Raw genomic sequence first — 13,230 nt, 5'->3', positions numbered from 1 at the left:
GTACTCTAAGTTGTATAAGGACAGTGGTACTGAATGTCTTTGCACCAATGTTTTGCCAGTGTTTACTGTGGTGTTTGGTAGATAGTACTTTTTTATGAATGCTTGAATTTATAAGTGGATTATATATGTAGTTTAAAAATTTAACTTTAAAAAGATACACTATCCACCTCAAATGTGAAAGTTACATGTTGCTCTTCTTAGGTTTGCATAAAACCCAAATAATATTGTGATAATGATTCAGAGTAAGATTCTAAGGAGAATAAGGGCCATTCTTATGGAAAGTTTCATGAGAATCTCAGGATGTTTAGGGAAAGATACTCATCCATATTCATGGAAACTTGAATATTAATATTGCCATGAATAAGTACTTTTCAGTCTTAAACATATCAGGATAGGGACAGTTGGGAGTAAAACCCTTGGTCTCTCATAATTCTCAGTCTAGTGCCCAGTCTACTATTCAAACATGGTAACTGTGTGCACTTTTTTCTTTTTTTTACTATTAGTACCCCAGAACAACCTCTGTGCTCAAGCACCAGAGGATCAAGGGCTTATTGAAATATTTCACTACTTGACTATGAAAAATGGGCATTGATACTGTGATATTAATAGGTACTTTTATACACATTTGTCTTTATAGATGGCTATATATGTATATATTTTTCTTTTCCCAACTTAATGGTGGCCACATACTGAATTGCATCAAATAATTGTTGAATGGGTGTTATTACCTATAGAGTTCTGGTTGGAAATAAGGTTTGTTTTTTTTTTTTTAAGGTTCAGTTCTTAAGTATATAAAAATAATTTTGGAATAATGTTTTCTCATGAAAAGTACAAAAGTTCCCAGCCACATCTTTTCTGTAAAATTCCCAGAGAATGTATATAAGGTTATTCTTCTTCTTCTTCTTCTTCTTTTTTTTTACCATAACTGCCTTTTTCGGGTCAACACAGTTTTATTTACATTCAAATGATTATTTTGTGAGATTGAGAAAAAAACAATCCGCTTTAATTTGTAGGTCTGTCTGCTACTCTAATAGTGTTGCTTTTTTCATAAAATAAAAAATGGATAGATTTTATTTATCTAAACAAAATTATTAATTTTTCCTGCAAAGGTTAAGGTTTGTCTTGCTGAATTTATTTTCATTGTTTTTAAAGAGTGTTCCATCGATAACCATCTGCGGATGTGATTTTGTTTATTAAATATCCAGAGTCACTGGCTGCCCTTGATCTTTGTCTGGGCCTTGCATTAAGCTCCAGGGGCCTGTGTGGTTATTAGTAACTACCGATATTCATGTCAGCAGCGCTCAGGGCTGTGCCCACAGGAATAATTTACTCTGGAGAACAGTCAAACTTGAACTTGGGCTTTAAAAAGCAATGATTCACCGCCGGACTCAAAGTGATCCGCACTTTGCATGGCAAATGCTACTGAAACAGAGTCTGCAACAGCAGCGCCTGAGGTGTGGTTTGAGGGTGTGGTTTCATCTGGAGGGTAGGGACCTGCGTAGCCCTTTCCCCCTCCATTTAATATTCAAATGAGCACGGCTAGGGTTGTTCACAAAAGGCTTTCCTCAGGGAGTCCCTGGAGTCAGGCTCTACCTCTGCAAGCCCTTCGGATCCCTCCCCAAGTTGAACCACGTAGTTGGTGGGATTTCGGGGATCTCTGAACCCGAGCTGCCCCTCTCCCCGGTGCCGGGAGCGGGTCTGATGGGCGCTGATGTCACCACCAAGCTGTTGCGCTGCCGCCTCCCGGCCTCTAGGTACCTCCCCCTGAAGCAGCTCGCCGGCTCCCGAGAGGAGGCCAGGAGTCAAAGAAAAAGATGACTGCGAAGTTAAGTCGCGGGAGGGCGTAGCAGCGAGGCGCTGGCGCTGCGGGCCGGGAGCGCGGCTCGGCGAAGGGACGAGTCGGGGCTGCCGGAAGAGAGAGGGCGTTGCTGGCGGCGCCCTGGCTCGGGAGGATGCCTGCCGGGGACCGCACTGCCCGGAGGAGCTGGGGACAGCGCAGGACGTCCCTGCTGGAGTTCCTTGTCTGTCTGCCTCCCCCACCGGCCACCTCTGCCTCTCTCCAGCTGTAGCTAAAATGAAAGCCAAACCGCGGCCACAGAGGGAGTTTCAAAGGCTAGAGTAGTCTCGGTTTTCAGCTGAATGGGAATTGCGCTGCTTGTGCCTTAGAGGAAACCCGGAGCTCCTCTCTGCTGCAGTTTCCTCAGGTGGAATAAGCCTTAAGGAAGATCAGATAAGACTTTGGAAATGCCTTTTTTTTTTTTTTTTTTTTTTAAAGGGGAGTTTATAGTACACCGTGCTTTCTGTTTACTTTAAACGGTTGTTGGATTGTCCTGGCTTGGCTGTCCAAAAGTCTATTTTTTTTTCTTTTGGGTAGCCTCGAAGAAGCTTAATATGGGAAGAAAAACTGCCTTTTGAATCAAGATTATTTATAGCTACACCCAAAAAAAGTAAAAGAAGACTTTAACTTTCATAACAGCATTAGACAACTTATTTTTCTCTGAAGATTTGATTTGTGCCTTGGTCTGAAAAATACATGGCCCCTGTGTTTGTCTTTTAAGTTTCTGAAGCATGGTTTATTTATAAAGGAGATGAAGTTTTGCAAGCCATCCTTAAGTGGATTACAGTTAAACAGAGTTCTGCGGATATTAACATTCAGCCTGTTAAAAATGCTTGCTCATTTGGAAATTTTAACCTGGAAATCTCAGATGCAAAATTAGACTAAAAAGGGAAACAGACTGATAATGGAATGTTTTGATTGAGCCACTGTTAAGTGTGTGTTTGTTTTGTTTTGTTTTGTTCTGTGTTTTGGAGTGTGTGTTAGGGAACTTGGGGAACAGGGCAAGGGGGAGGAAGGAGATTTCTGTTCTGTGTTCTTGATGCACTTTATTTTTTAGACTCCTTTCAAAAAGAACCAGGTAAAAGGTAGTTGCATTTAGAGTGATGCACTGATGATGATGACCTTAACACCTCATAGATCACAACCTGTTATTATTTGAGCATATGTCTTTATGCTGAGGACACTATAACTCTGGTCAGAAGTACACTTTTTTGAAAGATGCTCTACCTTCTTTCTTATTTTCTGTGTCAAGAGCTGCAATATTTGTTTTAACTATCTACAAAATGGGGAAGCCACTCAGCAGACCAGACTGTTTACGTCAGAATCCCCCATGTGTAGGGAAAGGTGAAGAAGAAGAGGACCTAAATATCGAAGACTGTTACGTCCCACAGCGGTCAATCTATGACACTGTCAGACTAAATGAACAGATAGACTCTGGTTCAAAGGGTAGCCTGTCTTCCAGGCATTTTACAGATCGGACTTTACCCTACAGTCACAGAACACTGGATGTTAGTTCTTTATGCTCTAACGGTGCCCTTGCTTCTTCCAGTGTATTTGAGCTGAGAGGTCGTGAAGCTAACAAACTAGATGAAAAGATGATCTTTGATGCGCTCAAACTAAATAGTGATATCATTCGAACCACAGGATTACCCAAAGCCAAATCCCATGCAGAAAAGAAAGAACATAGACGGTCCTGGCGTATGTTTGTCCCAGCCAATTTTATGGATTATGCAAACAAAAGTGAAAGCTCTTTTGTTGAACCTACTGATATGTCAGATGTCGTTACCAAGGACAGCAAGTGCAGGTGGGGTACTAATTCTTTAACGTCGGAGGAGGATGACTCTGGGTTATGTAGCCCTCCAGCAGAGAGGGAAGAAAAACAGGGCATTTTAACTGAAGACCAGTCACGAATTAGAAGCTTGTCTTCTGCTGAAGATATTCATATAGCAGAGCAATACAGACCATTCTTTTCTGTTTATTCTATTAGTGAACAGAAAATCCCATTGCTTTCAAGTAGAAGTGCCCACCCTGATGAAAATTTCAGAATGATTTTACATGATGTTTCTCCACTAGAGGAAACAAAATGTGTAAGTGGTCAAAGGGAAATCCATGGTGAAAATTGCTGCCTGCAGAATGATTTGAAAGAGGGCACTGTTAAGTGTGATCCCTTAATGACACCAAGAGATGGAGAAAGCCAGTGTATTTCTAATCCTGGAGAGGAAGGGAAAACATACGGACCAAGAGGATCTCCAATCACAGTGCGAAGTAGGGAACTGTTGGAAGAGTCTTCTGAGGTTTTACATCTCTCTCTCACAGATCTGGAGGGAAATGATACAGGTTGTGGTGGCACGAGTTTAGTAAAAAATGGGACTCTGTTGACACCATACGATCTGGAAGAATCCAACATAGCATCTAAAGAGGAAGTGGAGGCACCCCTTTCTGCCCAGGAGACGGAGATGGTCCACAGGAAGTGTTCCCCAAAGTTCACACCAGTAAGAAAGCAAGCAGCTCCCCGAAAAGCAAGGGCCCAGGCAGGACTATTGGACCCAGTCTGTAATGGCTTTCAGGCAGTTCAGGTAATTAATGGGAATGTGAAATTCTGCAATGCCAACCCCTAGTTTGTGGGTCTGTATTAAAGTGGTCACTAGTGTTTCTAATAAGGCTCAAATCCAGTCTTATTTTGGGGATGTGCCCAGTACCCTCCAAGATGCCAGGTAGGGATAAATCTATCATTATAACAAATTAATTAGGACCTTTTTTAAAAAAGAAGAATAATTATTCCCAGCTGGTTAGAGTCCTGTTGATTGTGGACATAGTACCTGTTCCCTGCATTTAGAATGCTACCCCTGGGAGTTTATGTTAACATTCTTAGGCTTTTCCACAAATTGTGGTTTAAGACACTGCCATTTAAGGGGAGTTATTTTGGATTTGTTAAGGTTGAACAGGCCTCGTCACGAAGGTACAAACTCATAGTATTTTATTGTTGTGGTCTGCGAAGTAGTCTGCTCAAATTAAGGACATTTTAAACGTGCTGAAAATCTTCTCTCAGTTGCTCTGAATGTGGAAGTAGAGAAGTTTTGCTGTGTTTTGCAGTCATTAGAAGCTCCTAACTTGTTGTGAGCGGTGAATGGGGTAAGAAAGTAAAGGGTGCAGCCTTGTCCTAAGTAGGGGTTGTTTGTCAAGCCTGTGATTATTTTCTTCCCACTCAGATTGAAGTTCAGCTATTTTGGTATTTTTACTAAGCTCTTCTGGTAAACTTTGCCTCAGAGGTAATTTTATTTTATTTTAAACTTTGTGTCTGTGTGCTTATGGGTTAGATTAGGGGGAAAGTCTCTCTTCCTAGGTATTTGTTGCCACTGAGAGATAAGGAATTTAGACAGTATCAGGAAAGGTCCTCTTCCCAGCCTACAAAATAACTGCTCCCATCAGCGTTACCCTTTCCTTGGGCACATGTTAAATGGCATACTAGGTTAAAAGCTTTAAAAGTACTTTTTTATGTAAAGGGTTTTGCACTTTATTTGTAGAAAGTAATTAAGCTCTTAGGAATATATAGTTCTCTTTTTTAGCCCATAGCCCCTTTTTTTTTTTTTTTTTGTAGCACTTTAGAAAATTACCAGACTCACCCAGACCTACTCTGATGTGCAGCCCTAAAATTAATTTCTTTAAAACCAAGATCAGAGGTGAAGGCAATTTACTAGAACATTATATTAAATTTTTTTGTCCTGAATGTTATCTGAGAAGGGAGAGTAGAATTTTTCCCTGGCACATTCCTGGAATTATGAAGGAGCAGTTTTCTTACCAGTCCCCCTTCTTTTCTGTAAGTAGTAAAACATATCCATGGCAGTTAGTTCCTAGAAATCTTAAGGAAAAGAAGTAGAATGGTAGTAACAACTTCTGTTTTCATCACCTTGCTGCAACTTTGTATTGACTTCTTAGGTAACTTAATAACCTTTTAAAAAATTATGAAAGCTTATTTTTTTTTTCCTCAGTGATTTGAGTTCTTATTTCTTTGGTTATGTGTAATTGACTATTTATATTTTTGTACTATTATATAGAAACAACGAGCCAGTGTGGAAATTGTAAGGATTTTATGTAGAAGAAGAAACTGAGAGGACACTTTTAAGAGAAATGATCATTTATTTGTTTGCTATTTCTAAATTTTCTCATTCATGCAGTAACACAGAACTATCTCGAGTACCTTGTTGTCCCAGGCCAGAGTTTGAAGAGTTTCTCTTGTAGCCTCTACATCTTTAAAAATTACTTTCCATAAGATGTCTGTAATTTTTTAAGTCCTAATTTATTTTTCTTTTTAATGTTTTCATATAGTCTGTTAATTGTTCATTTACTTGGACTATTGATATATAGTGCCCTGTAGTATAATGACTCAAACCCCAAACCTTGTCTTGTCTGAATATCTAGCGAAACTTTCCTACCTTGGTTACGTTATTTTTTGTTACGGCATCCCTTAGGCCCTATATTTAAAACATTTGTATCTCTATAAAAGAGGTGATATATTATCAGTATAATCCTTTTGCAAGGTTAATGTCGTCCACGCCAAGATGTAAATATAATTTTTCTGGACTGATACTCATCAGCAGGTAATTATGGGGTACGTATTACATGCTAGGTACTGTGGTAGCTCCAGGACATAGAACCACTTAAGGAAAACAGAAATTTCTGCTTTTGTGGAACTGGCATTTTACTCTAGCACATGAGGGGTTTTGGGTTTTTTTTTGCCAGTTATAGGCATTTGGGGACCATAAATTGGATGGGACTGAGAGTTGGGGGGAGAGTTCTGGCAAATGACTGGCGTTGCATGCTGTGACCAGAGAGTAACCAGACTTGCTGGGCCAGAGACATGTGTGAGCACATCCGCGGGGTGAGGGCTCCGTGCTCTTGCAAGGTCGTCGGCACCTTGACAGGTGTGGAGGGGGCTGGGCGGGGAGGGACCCATTCTATTACTGTGCCTGCCAACATCCCTTCTCTTTTCCTAGCTCTGTATTTTGGCCCTGCTGGCAAGCTATAGATTGGCCTCTTGGCTCCTCTCGGCACCTTGCTCTTTACCTTCACTCCCAATTTGAGTCTCAAACTTCAGCAGTTGCCAGCTAGCAGCGGGTATCCCCGGAGGATAAAGCCCAGTAAGGCTCTTTTGGGGCCCATCTTATCATTTCCCTTCTTTGCATTTTCCATACTTTTTTCTACAAGACCTAAACTAAAATGATAGAAACTATCTAGTGTTATGCTAATGAAGCAATAGAGAGAGGACAGATAAACTCTTTTCTTGGTTTTAGAGGTAATCTGATTAAAGGTACTTAGAAAATCATTCTTTAAAATTTGAGTGGTTTTGATAATATTATGAATTTGTACTTAGTTTAGTTTCTTACCGTTACTCATAAGGTTGCTGTGACGTAGGAGGAGTGACAAAAACAATTTTTACCATTAATACTGGAAAGCTGATAGTTGAGCAAATGACATATTTGGTGGTTGTTAGATAATTTGTATAAATGATTGCTCTTCTGACTGCAGGTATTCCAAAAAGAAGAGATTGAACCTTTGCAGGTTAAACAGCAAGACGTAAACTGGTTAGGGCAAGGCCTTATTCAGAGTGCGGCTAAAAGCACCAGCACACAGGGTTTGGAGCATGACCTGGACGATGTCAATGCCCGCTGGAAGACTCTCAATAAGAAGGTAATTTCTTCATCTTTTTCATTGTGGTTTCTGTTGACTATTATTCTCTAGCATTTGTTGTGACGACTAATCATATTTTTAGTAGCTAAGCTTCCCTACACATGCCCGCCTTTTTATATTGCTGTAAACTGGGTGGCCCAAACACAGATGCTCTCAGGTGGTCCGTGGGCAGCATAAATGAAAGAAGCCAGTTGGGTGAAATTGGGTCTCCTCCGGCCATTCTTGACTTTGACAGAGATCCTGTCGTGCCTGTGTGATAGCAGGGGACCCATGATCCATGAGCTCGTGTTGAGGGAGCACACACACTTCAAAGGTACAGTCGGTTCTTAGCCTCCAGGAAATCATTGCATGTACGGACCCTAGGTTTATTGTTGTCATGTGGTCTACTTTCTTTCAAAGAAACCTGGAAATCTCTCCTTTTTTCATGAAACCTAATTTTCAGATGTTGGCAACTAACTTCCCACTGTATAATAGGTCACACTGTGCAGGTAAAAGCAGCTCTGTCTCTCTGTCAGCCTTGGACTAAAGGGTTTGCCACCCTCGCTGTAGACTCTTTTAACTCTAAACATTATTTTACTTACGAGATGTAGATCCCACCTCTTTCGAAATATCTATGAGGGAAAACCCTGGAAAATAATGCACTGATACCTTAAGGAGGTAATGCTGACACACAATGGCAGCCCTTCACATGATGTAAATGACCAGAGCATTGCTGTGGGATGGCTGTGCTTGTCTGGTGCTGGTGGTTTTTGTTCTTGCTGTTTTCTCTGCTCTGAAATCTTAAGCAATTGTTGCCTGATCTCAGAAGTACATTTATCATCCTTTAAAGCCTGACTCGTATTGTAGTGCCCTTCAAACACAATTGGAAAGTAGTGTCAGGTGTAAATGTATTCCATGGTACTTGAAATATCTTGCCAACTACTTTTTCAGTCCTGAAGGAAAAGATCTGTGAGAAGGGCAATAGGATATCTCTCTGTAGGACACAGAGACTCCATTTACTAGAATACAAAGGCCCTGGTTTGTCAAAAAAAGGACTCTAGGACTTGGAGTTGGCAGAATTTAATCAGATACTTTACAGGTATTTTGCCTAGCAAAATGGAAATCTGTTTCTCTCTACTCTCATTTTTTTTTTTTTTTTTAGATTTGTCTAAAGCTAAAAGTAGGAAATAAAAAAAAATGAATCAGAAGTATACTGATAAAAATGAATTAGGCATTGTTTCAGTAACCTTATAGTACTCGAATTATTCGTGGCTAATCATAACTATGTTTGGTATCTCCAAAATCTCAAAGATTTCATCTTTTACATTATTGTTTGGAATGGAAACCTTTTCTTCTTGGCTTGGCTTGCTAGACTTTGACTCCTTTCCACCACAGTCCTGCCCACTGTCAAGGCTTTGGGCAGATTTTAAGTGACAAGAAAAAGAAAATCTGTGACCAGATGGGAAGATGAGCATGAAAAGTGGTGGCTGGTGGGCCAATTTCATTTTTCATGGAAACAAGTTGATTCAACGGCAACTTTGCAGGTGGCTCAGCGAGCAGCCCAGCTGCAAGAGGCCCTGCTGCACTGTGGGCGGTTCCAGGACGCCCTGGAGTCCCTGCTCAGCTGGATGCTGGACACCGAGGAGCTGGTGGCCAATCAGAAGCCCCCGTCAGCCGAGTTCAAGGTGGTGAAGGCCCAGATACAAGAGCAGAAGGTAAGTCAGGGATACTGTTGTATCATGCATCATGTCATATCGTAAGGGGAGTAAAAAATTTCTTAGTGACTCTCTTTGTATTGACGGAATGTTCTAGTTGACTGGTTATTGGTACTCTAAACGTTAGTTTTCAGTCATTCAGCAGGGATTAACTGAACATCTGGCATGGGTCTGACATTGTTTCAGGTGCTGGAGAGGAAAGCTCCTCATTGAGTTGAAGGTTTAGTGGGCGGGGAGGAAGAGGGAGAAACAGTAAAAGTAAGTAAATTTTAATAAGTTAGCAAGTGATAAACCAGGGATGGGAGATAAGAATTAGGAAATGCCAGAGCAAGGAAGGAAGGCAGGAAGTGCTGGGGTGGAGTTGGGGTTGTGTGTGTGCGGTTTCCAGTAGGATAGTTAAGGTAAACCTCACTCACTGAGAAGGTGACTTTGGCAGAAATACCATTCCCTTTATATATTAGATCGATCTATTTGAAATGGCTTTTTTTTTTTTTAAGTATAGTTGACACACAAAGTTCCATTAGTTTCAGATGCACAATATAGTATGATTCAACAAGTCTACATGTTATGCTACGTTCCCCACAAGTGTTGCTCCCATCGGTCACCCTATGGCACTGTTACAATACTATCAACTGTATTCCCTATGCTGTGCCTTTCATCCCCATGACTTGTTCACTCCGTAACTGGAAGCCGGTATGTCTCACTCCTTATTTATAGATTAAATACAGGCAGTTTTTTGTGACTCAGCCTCTGTGCTAAGGAAGCAAGTATTTGATTCGTATATGCTAAGGAGTATGTGGTTGTGTCTTTTGACACTACCAGTACATGACCAAGTTGGAAAGAAAGACACACTTGTTAAAGGGATGATAACATGCAAAAAAATGTTGTGCTCCCGAGGGTGGTGGTCAGTTAGGAAGCATTTAGTGCATTTTCAGACAATTTGTTAGCCATGACTTGCAATTGCATATGGGAGGGGCCTAGCACACAGCACATTGGTAAGATTTTTTTCCTGTGTGGAACTTTAAAAAGATGAGAATGGATAAAGAGGTTTAATTTAGTTTTGACATTCAATACTATCTCTAAAAATTCTTTGAAGACTCTAGTGTACTGGGAATTAACCTATTAGAAATAGATTTAGAGATGAGGATTACAGAAACAGAAGAGGAAACATTGCATTTGCATGATTTTTAAACAATATATATGTAATATATAAGATATAATAATGTTAATATTTAATATTATTAAATACTTATTAATATTTAATAAGTATAATAGGATGTTGTATACAATAATATAATTGCTCCCATTCAGTATTTAATTAAACCTTTCTTACACTCCCAAAGTCAATGAACTATGTTTAGACAACAAAATATATTGATTTTGTTGATTTTGCTTTCTTCATTGCTAGAGGCTTTGCTATTAAAGTTTATCAGAAGTAATCCATTTAATTACTCTCTTTACTGCCTGTTGTACCTTGATTTTATAATGACTGTACACTGTATCAAGAGAGTTTGCATGTCTCTCCCTTCTTTTTTTAAACGTGCTCTTCTTACTGCCTGATTTGGTGGTCCCAAAGTGAAAGTGAGAGGATACTCTTTTAGCTTCTTACCTAGAGGTAACTGTGCATTTATTTAATCCTTAACTATCAGTCAGGATCAGATTAAGGAAGCAGTGAAGAAGTATTTAGATTTTCTTATACCTGTGCCTTCCTCACTTTTATTAACACAGTCCCAGTGCTTAGCACTTGCTCATGAAATAATCGTTCTGATTAGATTAGAGCAAGGTAATCCTGAGTTCTGGCTACTTCTGTCAAACATTCCATCCCAGGCTTTTTGAAATGTTTGCTTAGAATTAAATTGGATTTTATTCTGCTGCTAAATCCTGAAATGCTAGTCTTATTTAGCTAGCTTTGGGGATTTCTGACTTATTCCATCCTCTCTTCCTTTTGGAAGTGATATTTAGGGGCCCTTTTTTAGTTTCTAGCCTCATGAAGGAATTTTAGGGGCTAGTTCCACCTAGTAAAGAGAGGCAGGAGCCTCCAGTTTTAGCCTCACTAGCTTGTTTCCCTGTCTAGAATGGTTTGTTTAACATGGGGGAAAGGTGTTGAAGACAGTGATGATTTATTATTATCTTGTCTCAGTAAAACAGGTGATTGTTGAAGGTGTATGGTATTCCCATTTCGTTACAATAATGGGGATTTTGTGCTTTCAGTGCTGTAGCGTTACCCTTCAGCAGCACCTTCTACCCCATTATTTTATATTAAAAAATTAATAATGGATGGGCTTAATGGCCTTATCAATATTAGTTATATCTGCTATGAAGAGCCCCAGTCACAGTGTCTGACACAATAGCAATGAATCACCAAACAAAATGAGTTATTTTTAAAATCCTATCTCTTTTTTATGTGACTCCATACAAATTACAGTTACAATTATTCCTTTACCCCACCCCACCCCTTTTGCTCTTGGTATTTAATGTTCGTCTGAAGCTTCTCCAAAGATTGTTGGATGACCGCAAATCTACAGTGGAGGTAATCAAACGAGAAGGAGAAAAAATTGCTGCAACAGCAGAGCCTGCAGATAAAGTGAAGATTTTGAAACAGCTGAGTCTCTTGGATAGTAGATGGGAGGCATTGCTTAATAAAGCTGAAACGAGGTAACTTAAATACTTCCAGTCTTTTGGAAGAGTAGCAAAGGCTTTTGTGCTGATAGCTTGTGTGTTGATAATGCTTTTCTTCAGTCATTTTCTTGTGTTTACTGTGTACATGAACAGGGAGCAAGGGCTGTGGGGCCTCTCTCTTCGTTCCTCTAATGGTAAGGCCTTAGAGTCACCAAATAATTTCAACTCTTTATTTTAAGAGAAATAATTCCCTTAGGAGTAAGTTATTTATATTTATGGCCTAGTGACTGCCTGTCTGCTGGGCGTCAGGCACAGAGCAAGGCCTTGGGTTGTAGAGGTGAGCTCTCCTCGAGGAACAGTCTAGAAGAGTTTCATAGTCAATGGAAAGTAATGACAAGTGTAATGTTTCAGAGCAGAAATATAGGGTGTTGTGGGAACATATAATAGGAAGAATGAAGCCTGGGGGCAGGGAAATGACAGTTATGTTTTTAAAGGAGTAGGGTTAGCTGAGACACGAAGTAGATGGTAGGATGCAGTGACGTTTAAGAAGGCTAAGAGGTCTGGAGCATGGTGTGCTGGGCACACAGTCAACCTATTTTTTAGTTGTATTTTTTTCATTGTCCATGTTGGCATCACATTGACCAGTGCTGAGTAGTAGCCACACTGAAGTGTAACCATAGCCACAGGGAGACTGTTTGAAAATAGATGAACCCCTGAACGGAATGATTATTTCCATAAATTGCTCCGTTCTTTGGAACTACAATGGCGAAGAGAAGGATTTGTCTCATCTTGAATATTGAGACAGAATTAATTATAGTTGTAGGACCATAGAATAAGATGCTCCTAAGGAGGCTAAAAGCTTCATGATCTTTAATATGTTTCAGGAGATCATTCCTTCTGTGTAATGCCCAGGACATTGTGTCCTGGCTGCCATGGGGATACTCTTGGTACTTTTTAAAAAATAAATTAGTGAATGTCTAGGTCCCTGCTTTGCTACCACGTAGCTTTCTTGTCCTAAACCTTCCTCACAATGGTATTAAGTGGAAGGGTACTGGTCGTATTATGATTCCTACACAGTTTAATAAAGTCACTCACGGTTTAAGTCACAGTAAACTGAACTTAGTCGCAAAATAATTTATTTTCACTGATTCTAGATGATTGGATATTTGAATTTAGTGGTAAGTCAGAAGTCAAAAATAGTTTTGTCATTTTATTCATTTTTTAAAGATCAAATATATTTCATTTGAAAGTTTTAAGACATATAGGAATGTGTAGTTTGTGATAAAATGATACAGAAAGTGTGTTCAGTCGCATGTGCCAATTTTCTAGAAATCCTTTGGTCTCTGTAGGAAGCAAATTTCTTAAATCACATGATTCCCTTAGAATTAAACA

General features: G+C 39.8%; 1 protein-coding gene across 19 annotated transcripts in view; it reads left to right on the top strand.

Moving 5' to 3' along the window:
- Window positions 1-13,230, top strand: part of DST (dystonin) — a 475,119-nt gene that overhangs the window by 389,253 nt on the left and 72,636 nt on the right. For all 19 annotated transcript variants that reach the window (XM_032340325.1, XM_032340326.1, XM_032340306.1 and 16 more), the window contains 3 exons: window positions 7,364-7,525; window positions 9,049-9,219; window positions 11,708-11,874. In XM_032340325.1, the coding sequence (XP_032196216.1) occupies window positions 7,364-7,525; window positions 9,049-9,219; window positions 11,708-11,874 (500 nt within the window). The remainder of the gene's footprint in view (window positions 1-7,363; window positions 7,526-9,048; window positions 9,220-11,707; window positions 11,875-13,230) is intronic.

The sequence above is a fragment of the Mustela erminea genome, chromosome 4 (assembly GCF_009829155.1).
Source record: "Mustela erminea isolate mMusErm1 chromosome 4, mMusErm1.Pri, whole genome shotgun sequence".
Classification (NCBI taxonomy): Eukaryota; Metazoa; Chordata; class Mammalia; order Carnivora; family Mustelidae; genus Mustela; species Mustela erminea.
The sequence above is the reverse complement of the archived record's forward strand: the minus strand, read 5'-3'. Positions and strand labels throughout refer to the sequence as shown.